We start from the raw sequence: 17,886 nt of genomic DNA, 5'->3' as shown, positions 1-17,886 counted from the left end.
AAAATTTGCAAGTTTTAAAGTTAAATCACTCAATAAAACAATTATAATATTGATCATCAAATTTAATATTTTATTTTTAAATTATGTTTATATGAAATAGCAAGAAAATATTGTTTTTTATATGGAAATATATTTTATAATTTTTTTTAAATATAGAATATAAATTTTTAACTTACGAAAAAAGTTAATAGTTAAAATTAAAAATTAAATTAAACTTAATCAAGTTAAATCGAAAGTTATAACTTTTTATCTGTATTATTTAACTTTTAACTTTTTATTTTACTTTCCAACTCAAAAGTGATATGAATTAAGTTATAATATTTAATGATGAAAGCGTAACGTAGATAATATATAATTTGTACTTAGGCATTTGCATCTTACAGAAAATATTAATTAAAAAGTAAGTACACAAAGAGCACAAGATTATAAGAAAATTTTTACAATTTCCATCAAATGTTTGTATATTTTACATATTAAACATTAGACGACTAAAAAATTAATGTTGATTATACAACGATAGTTTTTATAACGTCTATGCGATTTTAATATAATTTTATTATTTATTAAAATCGGTTACGTTTAGCGGAAAAAGCTTTACAAATGTTGTAAAATATGATTGATACGTTCAGATCCGGCAAGAATTAAAAGCAAAAATCAATGATACTAATAAATTTTCCAATAGTCGAAAAGTTGTTTTTTCTGCTGAATGCAATCATTAACAATGTAAACGTTAATTAAAAATTATGCTATTATATTCTTTGACTGATAAAATATAATCACATTTTTAGCGAAATTTACATAATTGATTTATTAAATTGCATATATTGTGCCTTTGTGTTGAATTATCTTCTAATATATAGTAGTTTTTTTGGCGTTGGAAAGAAATTGAGCGTGAAAAATTTGGCAGATTTTTTTTAGAACAAAAAATCATTTTAATTCGCATTTCAAAGAAGCGCGGCAAACGTCGCCGTGTCGACCAATGAGCACGCATCCCGTGCGCCTGCCCGTGATCACGTGACATCGCACGAATCGCTGGCTGCGCGTTGCCTGGGTGGTAGACGGGAAGGAGGGTGGTCGGGCTTCCTTGCGCATCCCGTACGCTGCCGTACGCGTATCCCCGTACTGAAAATGGCCGCCAGCTGTCACTCGCCTGCGAAGTGTGGCTTGTTGTGAAGGAACACGACGCGGACTCGTCGCGGAACGGTTATTCCGAGACGCGCAGCACGCCGCGGCGACGCTATGCACTTGTGTGACGACACGTTGGCCGAGATCGCACGGGTGATTCGCCGCGAGTGAGAGAGAGGGAACGAACAACGGAGGAGAGGAAGGAAAGAAAAAAAAAAACGAAGCGGGGAACGCGAGAGTGCAGAGTGTGCTCGGCGAGACGGCGGTGCTCCGACGGTGTTGTCTCCACGGTGCCATGAGAGTGCGGCCAGCTCCGCGGCTGTTTGCTGGTTTTCGTTTTCCGTGAAGTGCGCGGCTAATCTAGTCCGTCGTTGGTCGCGCGGTAACGCGGCCGAATCGTACGCCGCCGCCGCCGCCGCCGCCGCCGCCGCCGCCGTCGCCACCTCTTCCTCCTCCTCCTCCTCCTCCTCCTCCTCCTCCTCCTCCTTCACTTCGATCCGCTCACGAATCGGTCTCTCGGCAGCCGCGAGACTCTCCCGATACTCCTCGCCCCGCGTGGCTGTCGCGATACAAGGCCCTCCCCCATTGGGATTTCTCTCGATTCGCTTTTACACTCCTCCAGCGAGGAAATAATTAAGGTAAACTTTTGTTGGATAATGTTAGTGTTCTGGATAACCTTTTGGATACCATTGCTCCAATTCGTGTCGACCCTCGTCCGAGTCTCGCTTTGTATACAATGATATCTTTACCTTTTCTGATGGTTATTTTTTCAAATAACAATGTTTTAATATTATTTTCATAAGTATCGAGCTTTCTATATATAAGTTGAGTTTTTGAATAATTTATATTGCATCAATGTTACGATTAATATAGACCGAAGATAATTGCATTGTAAATGCAAACGACACATTGTTGATTAGCTCTATTTTAATCTGATTTAATTAAATTTTGCACATTTTTGCTAAAATCGGACATAATATAAATTAATATATTAGGAACGTTGATCCATATAGTCCATTAGCTTTATGTTCTTTGTTTTTATTATTTTCAGGAAAGCAGAATGGGTTCCAGTCAACAATTCTCCCTTAGATGGAACAATTATTTGAAACACATTACCTGTGCTTTCGACACATTAAGAACAGACGAAGATCTCGTAGATGTCACTTTGAGCTGTGAAGGCAAGAGGATCAGGGCACACAAAATGCTTTTATCAGCATGTAGTACATACTTTAGAGATTTGTTTAAGGTAAATGCAATTTTGATCACTTTGTTACACATGCTTTAAATGTGGAGATATTTTTTTGTAACCATTACTTGTTATATCATAGGAAAATCCGTGCCAGCACCCCGTCATAATATTCCGTAATGTAAAATTTGATGATTTGGCTGCCTTGGTCGATTTCATGTACCAAGGCGAAGTAAATGTTGTCCAAGAACAATTAGCGAGTTTTCTCACAACAGCAGAGCTTCTTGCAGTACAGGGTCTTACAGATGGCACAGGAAAGGATGACAATCTAGCAGAGGTGAGTGTATAAAGTAATGCAAGAATATACAGTTCAACAGACATTATTTAATTATATCTACTGGGAAAAAATTTTATTTTATTACAATTTTTGGAAAAAGGGAATATAAATTTCTTGCCTGATTTTTATTTGGGAGATTTGGACCAATTTTTTTCTTTTTAGTTTATTATTATTTGAAAATTTCTGTTTAAGGAGTTATATAATTGTAATTCCTTTATTTCAGTTAGCTTGGCATTAAATACATATTTGGGATTAAATACATCTGTACATATTTTTCATATTTTCTTGCTTAAAAATTTTAGTATTATACCGATAGAATGACAAATTTTGAACTAGAATCTTTTATAGGTAATTCCTTTATTTATTATGTCACATTTTTTTAGGATGACATAGAAATTCCCAACGAGCCTGAAGTTCAACTGCAGAATACTTCTGGTAAATCCACAGGGGACAACAAAAGGAATAAGTCCCCGTCGTCTCCGATGCCATACCATGCCGTCGACCTACAACCTGAAGTGCCGCCAAACAAAAGAAGAAAAATTCGAGAGAGTACGAATATGAACGCGGAGAAGAATTCATCGGGAATTAACGCGAAGGATTCCGATGGCAAAACGTCGGACAGTCAGTCGGGACCAGGCTCCGATCCGGTCGAAATAATTCCTCTCATGCCGAATTTGAAGCTGGAGATGCCGGAATATCTGGAGCAAGACGGTAGCAGTTGTAGTTACGAAGATCAGAGTATAGGCGATAACACACTGAATAAAATTGCCATAGACGACACGTCGTCGACCACGCCTGAACACGACCAGAAGCCCGATATCAGTCAAACATTTTATTCGAGTCAATCTGCATCGGACGGTTTGGACGGCAAACATCAGTCAGATGTTGGTAAGTATCTTTGTATATCCGATAATTACTAGAATTTGCTGAAATATATTTTATCTATTTATCTTGTGTAACATCAATTTTTACGCAATTTTTTTTATGTTTGTTTATAGGACACCTGCTATCTAAACCAAGTACTTCGGGAGAGAGGGCTTCACAGGATGCAGTACAGGGTAAGTGATTGTTCCTCTTCTTTTTTATTACGTACAAATTCTATGATATAGTCTGTTGTTCTGTCATTACGATGTAATTATAACATTAAATTGTAACAGATTCAATAGAATCATTTGTTATTATTATTTTATTTGAATTATCATTCATTTATATAACGTTTCAAAATTAGCATTTGTAATTAGCATTTAAGATGAATTGTATCGTACATAGCAGTTTGTAATATATTATTACAATCTGTAATATATTACAAATTGTAATATATACAGCAAATTATTTTCATTTAAATTCAGTGTCCAATATAGTCTATTATTATTCATGAAATCGTTTACAACGTATGCATATATCAGTAAATAATGTGATGGTAATGGCAGTACAACAAACTTCCATCTAGTTTTGTATCCACATGATCCACATATTTAGTTATAAGTTTGCAATTATTTAATATTTAAAAACATGCATCTGTATGCACCTGATGTTAATATATTGATATACAAGAAAATTTTATATACATTTCAATTATGAAAACTGCTCTGTGATACACAAAACTGCATTTTAACTTTAGTGGTGATGGATTAATTGCATGTTACTGTGGGTACAAAACCAAAACGATAGTATACACACCTTGATACATGGAAGTTACTTGGTTTCATGGATTAAGGTTCTGTAACGATTATTTTCGCAATAAGAAGGAAGAACGGGATTCTTTCCTATTGCGATACATTGTGATCTATTAAGTTTGAGGGGTAGTTAGTTGATTGATTTTTCACATCAAACTGTACGATGGTTTGGTAGCTATGCAGCTTTGCATTACTTATACACGCACACAAATGATAATTAGAGGAAGAGATTAGGTTAAATCTAAACACAATAATGCGTAAGATTTTACAGTGGAAACGTTTACTATTACTTCACGACGAGTATTTCAAGAAAATATCTCAGGTCACAATCATGATCTTTTTTTCACGCGTGGACCTGGTTCTCACTAGCATGACGAAATATTTAAACATAAAAAATCAAACGCTTTTCACAATTTTATACAAAAATGGCATCACATTTTATCCTGTAATTTAATCGCTATTAAAACTTTACTAGTTTTTGCAATGCTCTGTGAAATGCTATCAATTGTAGTTTTCTTGTTCGACTTGATTATTAAATTGGAAATCAGGTTCGTAATCTTATTTTAAGCAAATTTCTGAACGAAAAACTTACGATTTTTTTCCCTGCTTTGTAACAGGGAAGATTACTTTTATTTCCACCGATCATATCGAGATTTACCTTCAATGTACAGAGTGCATGGTGTTTTGGATGTAAATGTATGGTACAGGCACTCGGGTGTAGGTTGAACTGTAGATACTAGTAAGCATTGCCAAGTGCTGTATGTGTGCCGACAATCATCAATTCCTTTTTTTTAATAACTCGATCAAAGCCACCACTATATTCCTTATACGCACTAACTGTAAGCATACCTCTGTGTATATACTAAATTAAAAAATACCTTTTGATACTGGTTCAAGGCAACTTCTTCGTGAAAATATCTAATTCGTGTGTATAACGCGAATTCTACTACACATACACACACATTGTTTATTTGCATGAAACGTTAAATACGGGTATCGATTTATGAACGTTAGAACGAAACGCTGCGAGTCAAATTTACAGAATTAATATTTGCTGCGAGTTTTGGCGAAGCTTGTTTTTGGAAAATTGATAAATATGATCGAATACAATGTGCTATTATTTTAAAATTCCTTTGTTTTATTTCGGAATGAAGTAATCATGCTCCAACTTTCTGAAATACAACTATTTCGATATATAAATGAATGTTTTCAAACCAGAACTATACTTTACGATCCGGTGAATAGCTTCGTCCAAATTTATTTACTTTTAGTTCGAAATATAGATTTATGAGCGTTAAAATAATATATATGATTGAAGATATTTCAAGATAATTTTAACGCAATCTTACAAGAATAAGTTAGTTATTTATATATATATGATATTTTATGAAAACTTCCTGGACATAATTGCGAATTTCGTTCGAGTACTCTTTGGGCTTCCAGCAATCGCAACGATTGCTGCATCCGGATTAGGATCGATTAATGTGGAGATTAACTTGCAGAATGTATCGTTACTCAGTCGCGAGATGTACATTCGTGCAAATACAAAACTAATTCTGAAGTAGTCAGGTGGTGGTGGTGGTGCTCTGGTGACAGTGGCATGCGCGTGCAATCTTTCCTTAATACTTAGTAACTTGAGATCAATTCTTTCCCTCCTTGTACGATGCAAAACTCCACATGGTTAACGGATAATGCGTATGGGTAGTTCAGCGATCAGAGTTGGCTCGATATTTCTCCGGAATCCGTCATTTCCGGTATTCATCGATACTCTAATTAATCGCTGATATTCTATCGAAAAGATAGATCTCTAGAAAGATACTGATAATAAATCTTTTCTCACATGATTAAACGGGAAATCCAAGTTTAAATGACACAATAGGATAAGATTGCATCAACAACTGCATACAAAGTTGTATCGAAATAGACAGATATTGTCAGATTAATTACGTCTGTGTGTGTGTGTAGCTTTGTTTATTATAAATATTTATTTGCGCGAATGAAGGTGGATCTTCCAACGAAGAATGAATCTTACCAAAAACGGGGGATGATAAAAATCTCGGACTTTTGGCTCGCTGTTAATTTGTCGCCTACGTAAGTTTCAAAATTTCTCTTAATCTCTCCTATTAATAAATTGTATATTAACGTGAATGTGTAAGGAAACTTGGTTGCCTCCTGCGTTATTATACATTCTCACTTTATTGAAACGTTGACATTCATTGTCAATTAATTACAGTACTATATACGTTCGGATTAAAATCGAAAATAAAATGCACTAGTCGAAAGCAGTGACGGATTTCGGAGAAATATCGATGTTTGGTCCATTTCTTCGAAAATCTCACAAATCTGCGAACGTATCTTGACCCGACTCGAAATTCTATGGTTGCATATGGATATGGGCGGAGAAAGAACAAAAAGAGAAAGGAAAAAGAAAGAAAGAACTGTTTCGACAGGTAGGTAATACAAGATCTCAGCAACGATCGCTAAAGCAGAAGCACGAGTTCTTCTAGTAGTCACGACGATATCAAAAAGCTTGTTCCTTCATTTCAAGTGCTAACGTTATTATCACTCACGTGAACGTCGTTAATGTCTCCGCGTAATGTGACCCGTTGCGTTACGCCTCGAAGTCGATTCGTCGCGCGGTCTTTTTCACTTGCTGAATCTCGACTGTGAATCCATCTATGAGCATGAAGCTGCGGATTAACTGAACAATACGATACCTTGGATGTGGAATATTTAATTAAGTAATGTGCTTTGATATAAAAAAAAAAGAATAAATTTCTAATATCTGCCGCCATATCTAAATCATGAGACAACAATGGGTTCACCCATCTTTATCTCGTGAAGAGACGGAAACGCCATTGGATAAATTCTAGATGGAAATTAAAAATTGCAAGAGTTTTAGGTCACAATTGTAGCTTGGAGGTAGGAGAACTGACGCTCCGTGATCGAACGCACAGTTGCCTCCTACTTCCAAATCGCTATTATATCTTTATCTCCAAGATATTGAATTGTTCTTGAAAATCGTTTCGTCGACACGCGAGTGTTTAGCCGAGAGTCCTGCGGCTGTCTCGAGATTCGCGTGGTCGAGGTCACGATTGAGACTGAGGAAAAATTAAACAAACATACTGAAAACGGACGATGAGTGCTTGTGTGGAAGTTTGCGTTTTGCATTTGGAAGAGCCGACTTGAGTCACCTGCTATCGCAAGGCGAGGTACAACGATGAACCTACGATAAAAGCCGATCGACACCGTCTTTTTGTTCGCGACGAAAGCGTCTGGGGTATCGATCTCTCGCGAATTGCGCAGCAGGAGGTCGACAAAGCTCACCGTCGAAAAACACGGGAGACTGGATACGCGAACGTCCTAAGCAATAACGTGCAATCAGCGTCCTCGTTATCAGCGTCATCGACCGCACGAAAAAGATAATTTTTCTCTCGAACCGCATTTTATTGTGATGGCCGATGAGCAAAGAAGGCAGTCTTCTTCTGAAGCTTCTGCGACGAACAATGAAACTAGATAGACCATTCGATCGACAGAAAAGGCGATTTAAATTATCCTACCCATCGTTTCCGCCATTGTACAACAATTTTGACGATAGATCTGTGAAAAGATCGAAAGATTTCAAGGGAACGGAAGTCGGAAACGACCCGGAAGCGCTAATCCTCATGCGTCCACGTGTCCCCACGTGTCCTCGTGTTAATCGAAGAAAAACTGATATCGCTCCCGAACAAATTAATGATTGCCTATCGACTAGATTGGCATACAGGGGGACGTAATAAAAAAAAAGAAGCATCGTGTGAGTTCTCTTCCGCAGAGGCGGAAGACGGGGGTGAGACATTGCAATAATAAGAAACCGCACATTGATTGAAATTTACGCGCGAACGCGTCGTAATTAGCGCGATGTAGCGACGATCGTGATATGAGAAAGGCAGGCGCCCGATGGTCTATGTCAGATCACCGATGAGACACGCTCTGTAGACACAGCTTTCTAAGCGGCTACCTCGCTGCTGCGATTATGGGATTGTTGTGGTTGGTGCTGGGGGTTGGTGCTGCTGCTGATGCTGTTGCTGTTGATGCCGTTCACGGTTTCTTATTACCCGGTGGATGATGTACGGAGAGGTTTCTTTATTATTTTTTTTTTCCATTTCATTGTATAACTAAATAACTAATGGTTGCCTGCATGCCCCTACCGCGCCTACTACTTCTTAAGGAAACTGACTAACCCGACACAGCCCGACCGCGCATTGTGTTTGTTGTTGTTGGCCACCACACTGTGTTTCTCTCCAGGAGGGTTTACGTACGTATCTGGTCAGCCGCATAGCCTCAGCAAAGCGAACGGCCACGGGAAAGTGTGCGTGCACTGCAAGCAGCGCGGCATGGTAACGTCACGCGGTAAGCTCAGGCAGACCCGCTTCAAATGCTGGCCCTGCAATGCCTGTTTGTGCCGCTGGCCATGTTTCGTCGACTATCACAAAATGCGCGCGATTCCGCACATCCCGCCCCCCTAGCACCAACCCCATCTTAGCGCCCCGCCGGCAGCAAAAAAAGACTGACGTTCCGTCCGCTCCGCGCGATCGACCAATCGTACGGACCACGAGTGGAGGAGATTGGTATGAGAGGGACACCCTTGATACAGGTCCGTCACACCGAAAGAGAAAGAGAAAAGAAGAAAGGAGAGAAAGAGAGAGAGGGGGAGGGAGAGAGAGAGAGAGAGCTTTGGTCTGCCTATTATATGACGCGAGCCTCTTCTGTGTTTTTTTTTACGAAAACGAGCATTTTCTAGAATGTCGTTTCATTTAGGATCGAATTAATAAATTGAACCTGTGTCCAGCAGGACGTGATTTGGCAGTGATAGTATACGTTTTGTTAAAAATTTATCGGCTGAAAATATCGTTAGAGTATCGTTGACCTCCGAATTTATATTGCAGCCAGAGAAATTTTTATCGCAGTCAAAAAGATGTGACAAATATTTTTTTATTTATTATATTAAATCTTTTTAAACCATGATACTTTTTTTTTTAAACACGAATTTATCAGCATTATTTGTTGAGTTCTCCCTTCGCGCTTTGGCTCTTAGTACCTCACTTAGGCATTAGGCAACGTGTACTCCATACAAGATGTTCATGCCAAACTAGTATTTATAATTTGCGACAGTTGTATTTGTAATACTATGTACTGGAATGCTATTCAGATCAAGGTAAAACATTAATTACGTGACATCTCGTAAACATTCCGTGCATGTCAATAATGTATATTGTTAATGTATATTATACGACTAATGGACATGTTGATTGCGACCAATAGTTGATCGCGATCGACACAATATAGACGATTTTTAACGAATTATGATATTTATAACGCTGCGCTGTAAGTTACAAGATTAGTGTTTCATTCATCGCTCAAAAGTATGGTCGAAATTAATTTGACATTTATTCGAAGAAGTAGACATTTACATCAAAATAAAAGACAGATTAATAAAATAGCATTTTATTTTTCACAAGCATTTAATAAAGATCATCTCTGTTGTACTTTACTAGTTTTATTTTTATTGTATTTTGTCATCGAAACGTTATAAATTTGGAATTTAATTTTAATAAATTTAACAAATTTAATTCAACAGCAAAGTGCGAACAACTTCTGGCTTACGATAAAATAAAGTCAATTTAATTTCGATTCTTTCTGTAAGACTGTTATGTATATGTATAGCCTTATCGATACGCGCGAACGTATTGACGTTTTCGTCAATTTTATCAGTCAGGTTTATTGCGTGAATACATCAGGATCTGCCGATCCAGCACCAAGTTACAGTTGTATAACTGTTAGTTATAATTTTCTACTCAATATATACATATAGCGAGTGTATTGTATTGTTGAATGGGAAGTTACAACTAACAGTTATATAATTGTAACTTGGTGTTTGCTGGAGAGGATCGTATAGAATCTCGTTACCCTGAAGATCTAGATGTAACCGATTTGTTAAGAAAATGTTAAGTACAAAGTATAGCAATTTCCTATCCGCTAAGACAGATTAAGACAGCTACCATTAATTCGTTATATTTGTAAGATAGTTTCAAGCAACTCGTACGGTATATATAAACGCAACTGGCGTCCAAATTAATCTGGTGTATTATCCGTTAATACTCTGCACAGTTCCGAAGATCTCCCATTAGGATTAAGTTCGGCTATTCTGCGAAGCAAGATCGTTTGGATTCTCGTATTAGCATCGGATTTAACTGTAAGACAAATCACGCATTGCAGTATTATCGCAACAAGTAATTGTGGACTGATATTTCTACTAAAATGTTCATCGAATATTTTTATTGTTTACACACTGAAAGAAGGATAAAAGATTAAATGTTTTAGATTAAATTACTTTTTATTTTGTTTTAAAATTCTAAATCATATTTGAAGTGAATTTTTATTTTGTTCAAGATATTTTTATTACACTTATGCTTTACCGTACTATCTATTATAAATGATGTCTTGTAATTTTAAAGCAAATATGGGAAAATAATTTGAGAATTTCTCTTTTCTTATTGTTAGATTTAAGTTGAAAATTTTATTTAAAAGCGTGCACAGGGACAATGAAATCTTCTCTCTTTTTTTTACAAAATGATTATGAGAACGACTTGTGAAATATATACAGTCGAGATATACGAGGCGCAACATGTTAATAAAAGTATTACGAGTATTCTTAAGAACCCCTATACTGCTTTTCTTAAGAACTACGTTTTCAAACGTTTTTTTAAAACGTTGAAATCACGAGGAACAAATCCTTCTCTGATATTTTCGAACGCCTGGGGGCTTAACGAGCTTCTGAATCTCTCTTCAATGGTGTCGTGTGTCTTCTGTTTCCTCTGTCTGATCTGATTAGGCTTGGCTCTACTTAGCTTGCGCTTGTCACGCACGTCGTAGGAAAAAGGCGCCAGAAACTGACGAGAGAGGCGAGATATGATATCATCGTCTTGCAAATATTTGGAAGCACTTTGTAACTCAGTTTTTTTTATCTCGTTTTATTTGCGTTTCCTTATACAAAAATTGTGTTTCATAGATTACGCGAGATATTTTTTCGTTTCAATAAGTATCAAATAAATGATTATAATGTAATGTAAATGTAATCGCGCGGATTTTTCAAATTATTTTTGGTTTAGAAATTTATTATTTAATACACAACAAGAATATATAATTTTTTATAACGAAAGAAAATAAGAAATATCATTCTTTAAAATACAAACAGTTATATATTATCGAAAAATAGAAAAACTTATAATAAATTGATTTTTTATATACAAGATATGAAACAGCTACGTATATGTAATTTTAAATGACGAATGCCAAAAGATCAGCATTTATATCTACAGCTCGTTACTTCGCGACCTTTGCCGATAAGTGCTTCCAAAAATGCGTTCCGTTATTCACTCACACTCTAAATTTTTATGAGTGAAATGTGTCACTCTTTGCTGGAGTGAATAGGAGATCATTCAATTTGATTTTTCACTCTTACGGAGTGAATGTATTCACTCTTTGCAATGGTGAACAAACTTATTCCTACTGTAGAAGCGATGTTTAGATGCCTGATCAACATTCACTCCTACAAGAGTGAAATTTCAGTCTGATAAGAATAAATGTTTTTTCAAGTGACTTCCTAGCAGAGTGAAAAATTGCTTCACTCCCTCTTTGAAGTAAAAATTCACTCCTGCCGAACTGGCGCAACTTTCACAATCGCTAGGAATGACATTTCATTCTCTTGGAGTGTGGAGAATTTCACTCTCAAAAATTTAGAGTGTAGAGTACTAAAAATCTGTAGTGTATGTAACGTGAGCTAGATTTTCAGTACTCGCAGAGTAAATTTTGGAACACAGCTCAAGTCTTTCAAGCAGTCGTGATGGCGTTGACATCCTTCGCTCCAACGATCGGCTACGCAGTTTTTCACGGGATGGGTATTAGAATCTAGCTTCTCCGAGAGGGGAAGAGGGAACGACACACGACGAGGATGTTACACGCGTTACCATTTAGCCTTCGAGACTCTGCTCCGGAAGACGGAAAGGATGAGCGCGCGCGCGTTTTACATTCGCCGGCGTTGTGCAGCTAACAATGCGTGGTGACGTTGTGTGTTTGTTGTTTTCTTTGTAGAACATGCCACGGATGGCGACGACGACGACGCCGACGCCGTTTCTGCCAGCGGCGTCGCCGAGCTCGTCCCGGATGACGATTACGGTCAGTCCGGCGCTGCGGCGGACGCTGGCCTCTTGTTTCGCTGTAGAATTTGTTGGAAGGGTTTCAAGCACCCGATGTCGTTGACACTGCACAAGGACTTGCACACGGGCCAGACCAGGTGCCCGATTTGCCAGCGCATCTTCAGTCGAAGTTACGACATGAAGGCACACTTGCTGCGCATCCACAAGCGTCCGCACACGTTCAGTGTGTTCGACGTCCAGTCAAACTTTCGAAAGTGATGACATGACTCTGTCCTTCGCCTCCCGGGCTTCTTTTCCGGGTTCTTCCATCGACGGTTCTCTCGTGACGATTTTACGCGAAGTTGATTGTTACGCGGAATATCTCATTGTCGCGAGAAGATACTCATTAATGGCAGATTTCTTGTGGTATTTTTAGCCGAGTATTTGTTAGATATATTATAAGAGGCTTAAGTACTTAAATAATGAAAGTTTGAACAACTCAAAGTATAACCAAGTTTCAACAGAGTGCAAATAACGGAGATTTATTCTCCAGATAGTTACAAATTTAGCAGAACGAGCTTAATTTTTAACGTATTTGATATGTTCGCTGTCAAGCAATTTTCGCATCGATGATATATAAAAGTAGATTAATATTACAACGTTGGTATTTGAAAATGAAAGAACAAGCGAGATGTACCCTTCATTACATTATGATAAGAAGAGAATTACGCTTAAAGGGAAAAACAAAAGATAGATGAATTCATGTGTTAGGCTAAAAGTTCCTTATAATTACAACGAACAAAAATTCTTTTTTAAAATATTAGACCGTACGATAGTATTTCCAATCAAATCTGTAGCCTCCAAATTATCATACATAACGTTCTAAATTATTATACATAGCATATAATGGTACGAAATCGTATGTCTGTTGTAGAGTCTCTAAAAGAATTGGTAATCTACCTGAGTAGATGTCTACCTACTAGATCCCACCTAGATACCTACTATACTTTAGAAGATACTCTAGAAGATACTCTAGAAGATACTCTAGAAGATACTCTAGAAGACGAGCCACATGATAGATCTTCAAGTCCTGTAAGAAGGAATATGTCACATCATAAGATTCAAAGAAAGAAGGGACCGGCTAGGCAAGTAAAGAAACCCTGTAAGAGATGTTGTGAGAACAACATTACGGTATTCAAAAATAATAAGCCTGTCGAAGTAACTACGTACTGTACGGATTGCGCTGGCAGACCCCACTTTTGTCTGCGTTGCTTCAACATAGTGCATCATATCACGACCGATTGAAAGTTCCTCCGAGAAATCTCTTTAAGCGATTAATATTCTCTACTCTTTGCTCCGCTGTATTTTAAGATCGCACTTTTTACCTTGACACGTCGATTGGATTTTTACTTTTATAGAATTAGATATTATTTTTGCAGCATTAGATATTATCTTTACGGAAACGCGCAAATATATATATATATATATATATTTGTTTGCACATATATGTGCGTGAATACTTTAATTTTATTCGATGATATGATTACCATGGCAGCGAACATGTTAATATCGAAAGTTAAGGTATCTCGTTCAATAATATGAGCTAAGGGCAGATTTATTCCAGAGATTTTTGAGAAAAGAGTAATATAACCAAAATATATCTTGGTGATAAAATAATAGACATCTTCTCTATAAAGACAGAACATGAGCTGAAAATTACTAGTGGCCAAGTGTTAAAAAAGATTTTATAAAAGACTATACTTATACTGCAATCCTTTTGCACTTAAAAATGTACTACACATTGAAATAGAAATTTCAGCTGAAATTCAGCTGACTTACATTGCCTCAAGTACATTGATTATTTTTTACAATAGCTTGAATATTAATTTTAATAGCAAAAGAAGGAGATTAGATTTGTTTCATTAATATAAATAACTAAATTGTTTATATTTTAACATAAACGCTTAAAAAAATTCTTGCCAAGTTCTATTTGAAATATTTGTATTTATTTTTAAATATTTTTATGTTTATTATTTTTAAAATTTTCTTTTGCAAAAATGTATAACAATTTAAATGACGTGCCATGAATGGAAATGTAATGTTAAGTCTATTTAAGGGTGTATAATGATGCATTAAGCCCTATTTACAATGGAAGAATATTAAATATTAGGAATTAGAATTTTCATAGTTGGTTCTTATATTTAAGATTGTGTTAAGCATTGTCTTAAGATGTTAAACCAAATTGCAAAGCCATATTAACTGTATTTTAAGACATTGCTTAAGACGGCTTTGAAATAAGAATCGACTATGAATACCGGTCTTAAAAATCAGTTTCTTCAGTGAACACTATATATAAATAATAAATAATAAATAATAAATTGTGTTGTCTTGTACGACACATTTATGCCTCATATTTTATTCGTAATTGTGTTTAATGTTTATTGAGGAAACTGATTTTTAAATTTTAAGTCTTATTTTTAATATCTTCCTCCATTGTACGCAGGACTTTATTCTTGTAATATTTAGAGAGGTATTTAAAACTGCGCATAATATTGCAAAACGTAAATACGTAAAGATTAGGTCTGTTCGCGTTGTTTGTACTTTTTGTACTTACAAGGGAAGGAACTATTCCTCACCAATTTTGATGAGGATGTGTTGTAGAACATTAAAATATATTAGATTTATATATTTTATGTGCTTATCTTGAGATTTAGGGGTTAAAACATCCCCCTCAAAATATTGGATTTAAAAAAAAAATTGATTTTTTTAAAAAAAGATGAATATGCTATTTTTATACAGAGTATAAAAAAGCTATAAAATTTTTGTATGAAACATTTTCTCATAGTTTCAAAGATATTCGCTAAAAGCGAAAAGAATCCATTATTTTCGAAGTGATGTTTTACCCATAAATCTTGAGATAAGCAGATAAAAAAATATGAGTCTAATATTTTGTTCTACAACATATCCAAAGCTCATCAAAATCGATGAAGAGTAGTTCCGATCCTTCCCTTGCCAGTATTTTTTTTTTCTTTCTCCAATACTCGAATATATATTTATTTCATTGTAAGTGCAAAATTTTTCGAGGATTTTAAGCAACGCGAATAAATCTAATTTTGTCCTCTAATTTTTATAAATACTTATTCATTCTATTTTTGGTTTGTACTCTTTGTCATTGCATATTTAAAGCTAAACATTGTTTCTGGAATTTAATTTTTTTTACCTTACAACGTAATATATTAATGCAATATTAATTAACTTACGAGTTTCCAATTTTTTTGGATATTTATAATGATCCTTAAAAAACGTATTTCGAAAGATTGTTAGATATACATGGAGAAAAAAGATTGGAAAGATTTCTTCTTATAAAATGGAATAATGAGACTCAGTGGATTAATATAGTATCAATAAGATATAGCTATGTTTAGTTATAAATGTGTAATGAAAAGGTGAACCGTGTGTTATAGCGTTACAAAATCTTTAAAACAGAGGCGAGAACGTCGGATATTTTACTTTTAGAGAACAACTTGAATTGAATATATATTATGTATATAAATATGTTTGTCAGAATGTTGCTGTGTCATATATCCTACGTGTGTCCATAATGATCTTGCGTCGCGCGTTTGGAAGTTTTTTTGTATGTTTAGTAGTAATACATATTTAGTAAGTTGTGTACACGATTTTGCGTATTATCGGAAGTGCGATTATTTTTAACGATACTCAATTACCTCGAGTATTGCTATGATTTATAATAAAAAGATTGTAAAATAGAAACTGTATCTCTTGAGTTAACAATGAACAAAACTGCATAATCTAATGCATTGTTGGACTAATTGGAGTAGTAGCGCGCGGCGAACGATGAATTAGGGATAAAATAAATTAATGACAGGAATCCTGGATGCTTAAAAATGACGCCGGGTCTGTCGTAAGAATCTCAAGAGGTTACACTTTTGTACGGAGAAGAGTTTGTTTCTTTATTGATGTACAGGAGATTATATATTGAACTCCGCATGTCTCGGTATCCGCAAGCTTTTTGACATTTCGGCACTCCCAAAGAATTCTCCTTTTCGTTTCTGGCTGGAGGCTTCATTGAATATGCTTATGGGGACTGTACCTACTACTTACATTGGTTACGAACTTTTAACACAGAATCCCGACAGTTGTATCAATGTACGGTACACATACTCGACACAGAATGCGTTGGCCAGTACGATGTATGAGGGGCCGACCTATCTATTGAAATTAACACAATAATAAATTACACATTAATGGTTCTTATTATTATTATTTTTTTTTTTTTTAGATACATACACACCCCCATACACACTTATAGTAGTACAAATTTTAATTATAATGGATCTTTATTGAAGTACTTGTATCTTTAGAAAGGTCAGTATTAAATGTACATGTTTTATAATTCAATTATTAAAATATTAAATTAATTTGAGTTAAGACAAGTCAATTTGTTACAATATATTATATTACATTCCTTCTTTTTTTTACTGATTTTTTCAAATTTCCGAAAATATAGCAATATTCTATAATTTATTTTATGATACACTAGATGTATTTTTTATACATTGTATGATTCTTTTAAATTTTCACGATGGGTCGTCCCCTCTTATTTTTTCGAACATGTCCCTGACGGCCTGAGACCAAACTTTCACGCATCCGCACTAAAAATGAAGCACGATTCAGTGCGATGCAGCGTAATTAATTAAATAATTAATTATTTAAATTCAACATTCATGTTTTAACCGTGCATTAATATCTTATAAGCACACATCTTTTATACAACTTAAACATTTCATTCAAGTGGTCTTTGGATTTTTTTTTGGATTTGGCAATCTTTTAAGATTTTACGTAGAAAATGTTATATAGAAAGATTCAAGATCTTGTTTTTAAGTTCCTTTGATTTCTAAATAATATCTTTTATCTCGATATTTAATATCTATATTCTATCGTACATATATGTCCTAATTTAATGGCATATAATAACGTTTAGACAAATTGATAACAAATTTATATGCTATGTACTATTTATATACTATTATGCCACTGCAATAATTTACTTTTTTAATTTTTTTAAATATTTTGAATTATTGCACAAAACTTAATCAGTGATTTATTAACTTTGTCGGTTTTTTCGATGTTAAATTTGTTTAATTCATATTATTGAGCATATTATTGTTTTTAGTCTTTAACATTCTAATATTTTGAATGTCATGCAATATCGGTGTTTTAACTAAAAGAAACTATCGGGACCGATGTGTGCTTATCGGGATTGTCTCATTGTCGTGTCTCCGAGAGAAAACAACAATCAACACACCGAAACCGCGTACTGATGAGGCATTTGAAAAAAAAAAAAAAAAAAAAAACAGACAAGAA

The 17,886-nt window shown here is 35.3% G+C and overlaps 1 protein-coding gene across 9 annotated transcripts in view; it reads left to right on the top strand.

Annotated features, from left to right (window-relative positions):
- Positions 1–546: 546 nt before the first annotated feature.
- Positions 547–17,886, top strand: part of LOC105202690 (broad-complex core protein isoforms 1/2/3/4/5) — a 40,214-nt gene continuing 22,874 nt past the window's right edge. Inside the window, exons 1-6 of one of the 9 annotated variants that reach the window (XM_026132008.2) lie at positions 550–1,763; positions 2,177–2,371; positions 2,454–2,648; positions 3,032–3,536; positions 3,647–3,706; positions 12,458–13,593. In XM_026132008.2, the coding sequence (XP_025987793.1) occupies positions 2,186–2,371; positions 2,454–2,648; positions 3,032–3,536; positions 3,647–3,706; positions 12,458–12,780 (1,269 nt within the window). In that variant the 5' untranslated portion in view covers positions 550–1,763; positions 2,177–2,185 and the 3' untranslated portion in view covers positions 12,781–13,593. Of the gene's footprint in view, positions 1,764–2,176; positions 2,372–2,453; positions 2,649–3,031; positions 3,537–3,646; positions 3,707–8,611; positions 11,004–12,457; positions 17,877–17,886 lie in introns of those variants that run through there. The other 8 variants (XM_011171316.3, XM_011171334.3, XM_026132007.2 and 5 more) reach the window with 8 other exon arrangements.

This window comes from Solenopsis invicta, chromosome 16 (assembly GCF_016802725.1).
Source record: "Solenopsis invicta isolate M01_SB chromosome 16, UNIL_Sinv_3.0, whole genome shotgun sequence".
NCBI lineage: Eukaryota > Metazoa > Arthropoda > Insecta > Hymenoptera > Formicidae > Solenopsis > Solenopsis invicta.
Note: the sequence above shows the minus strand (reverse complement) of the source record. Positions and strands in the feature narration are given on the sequence as shown.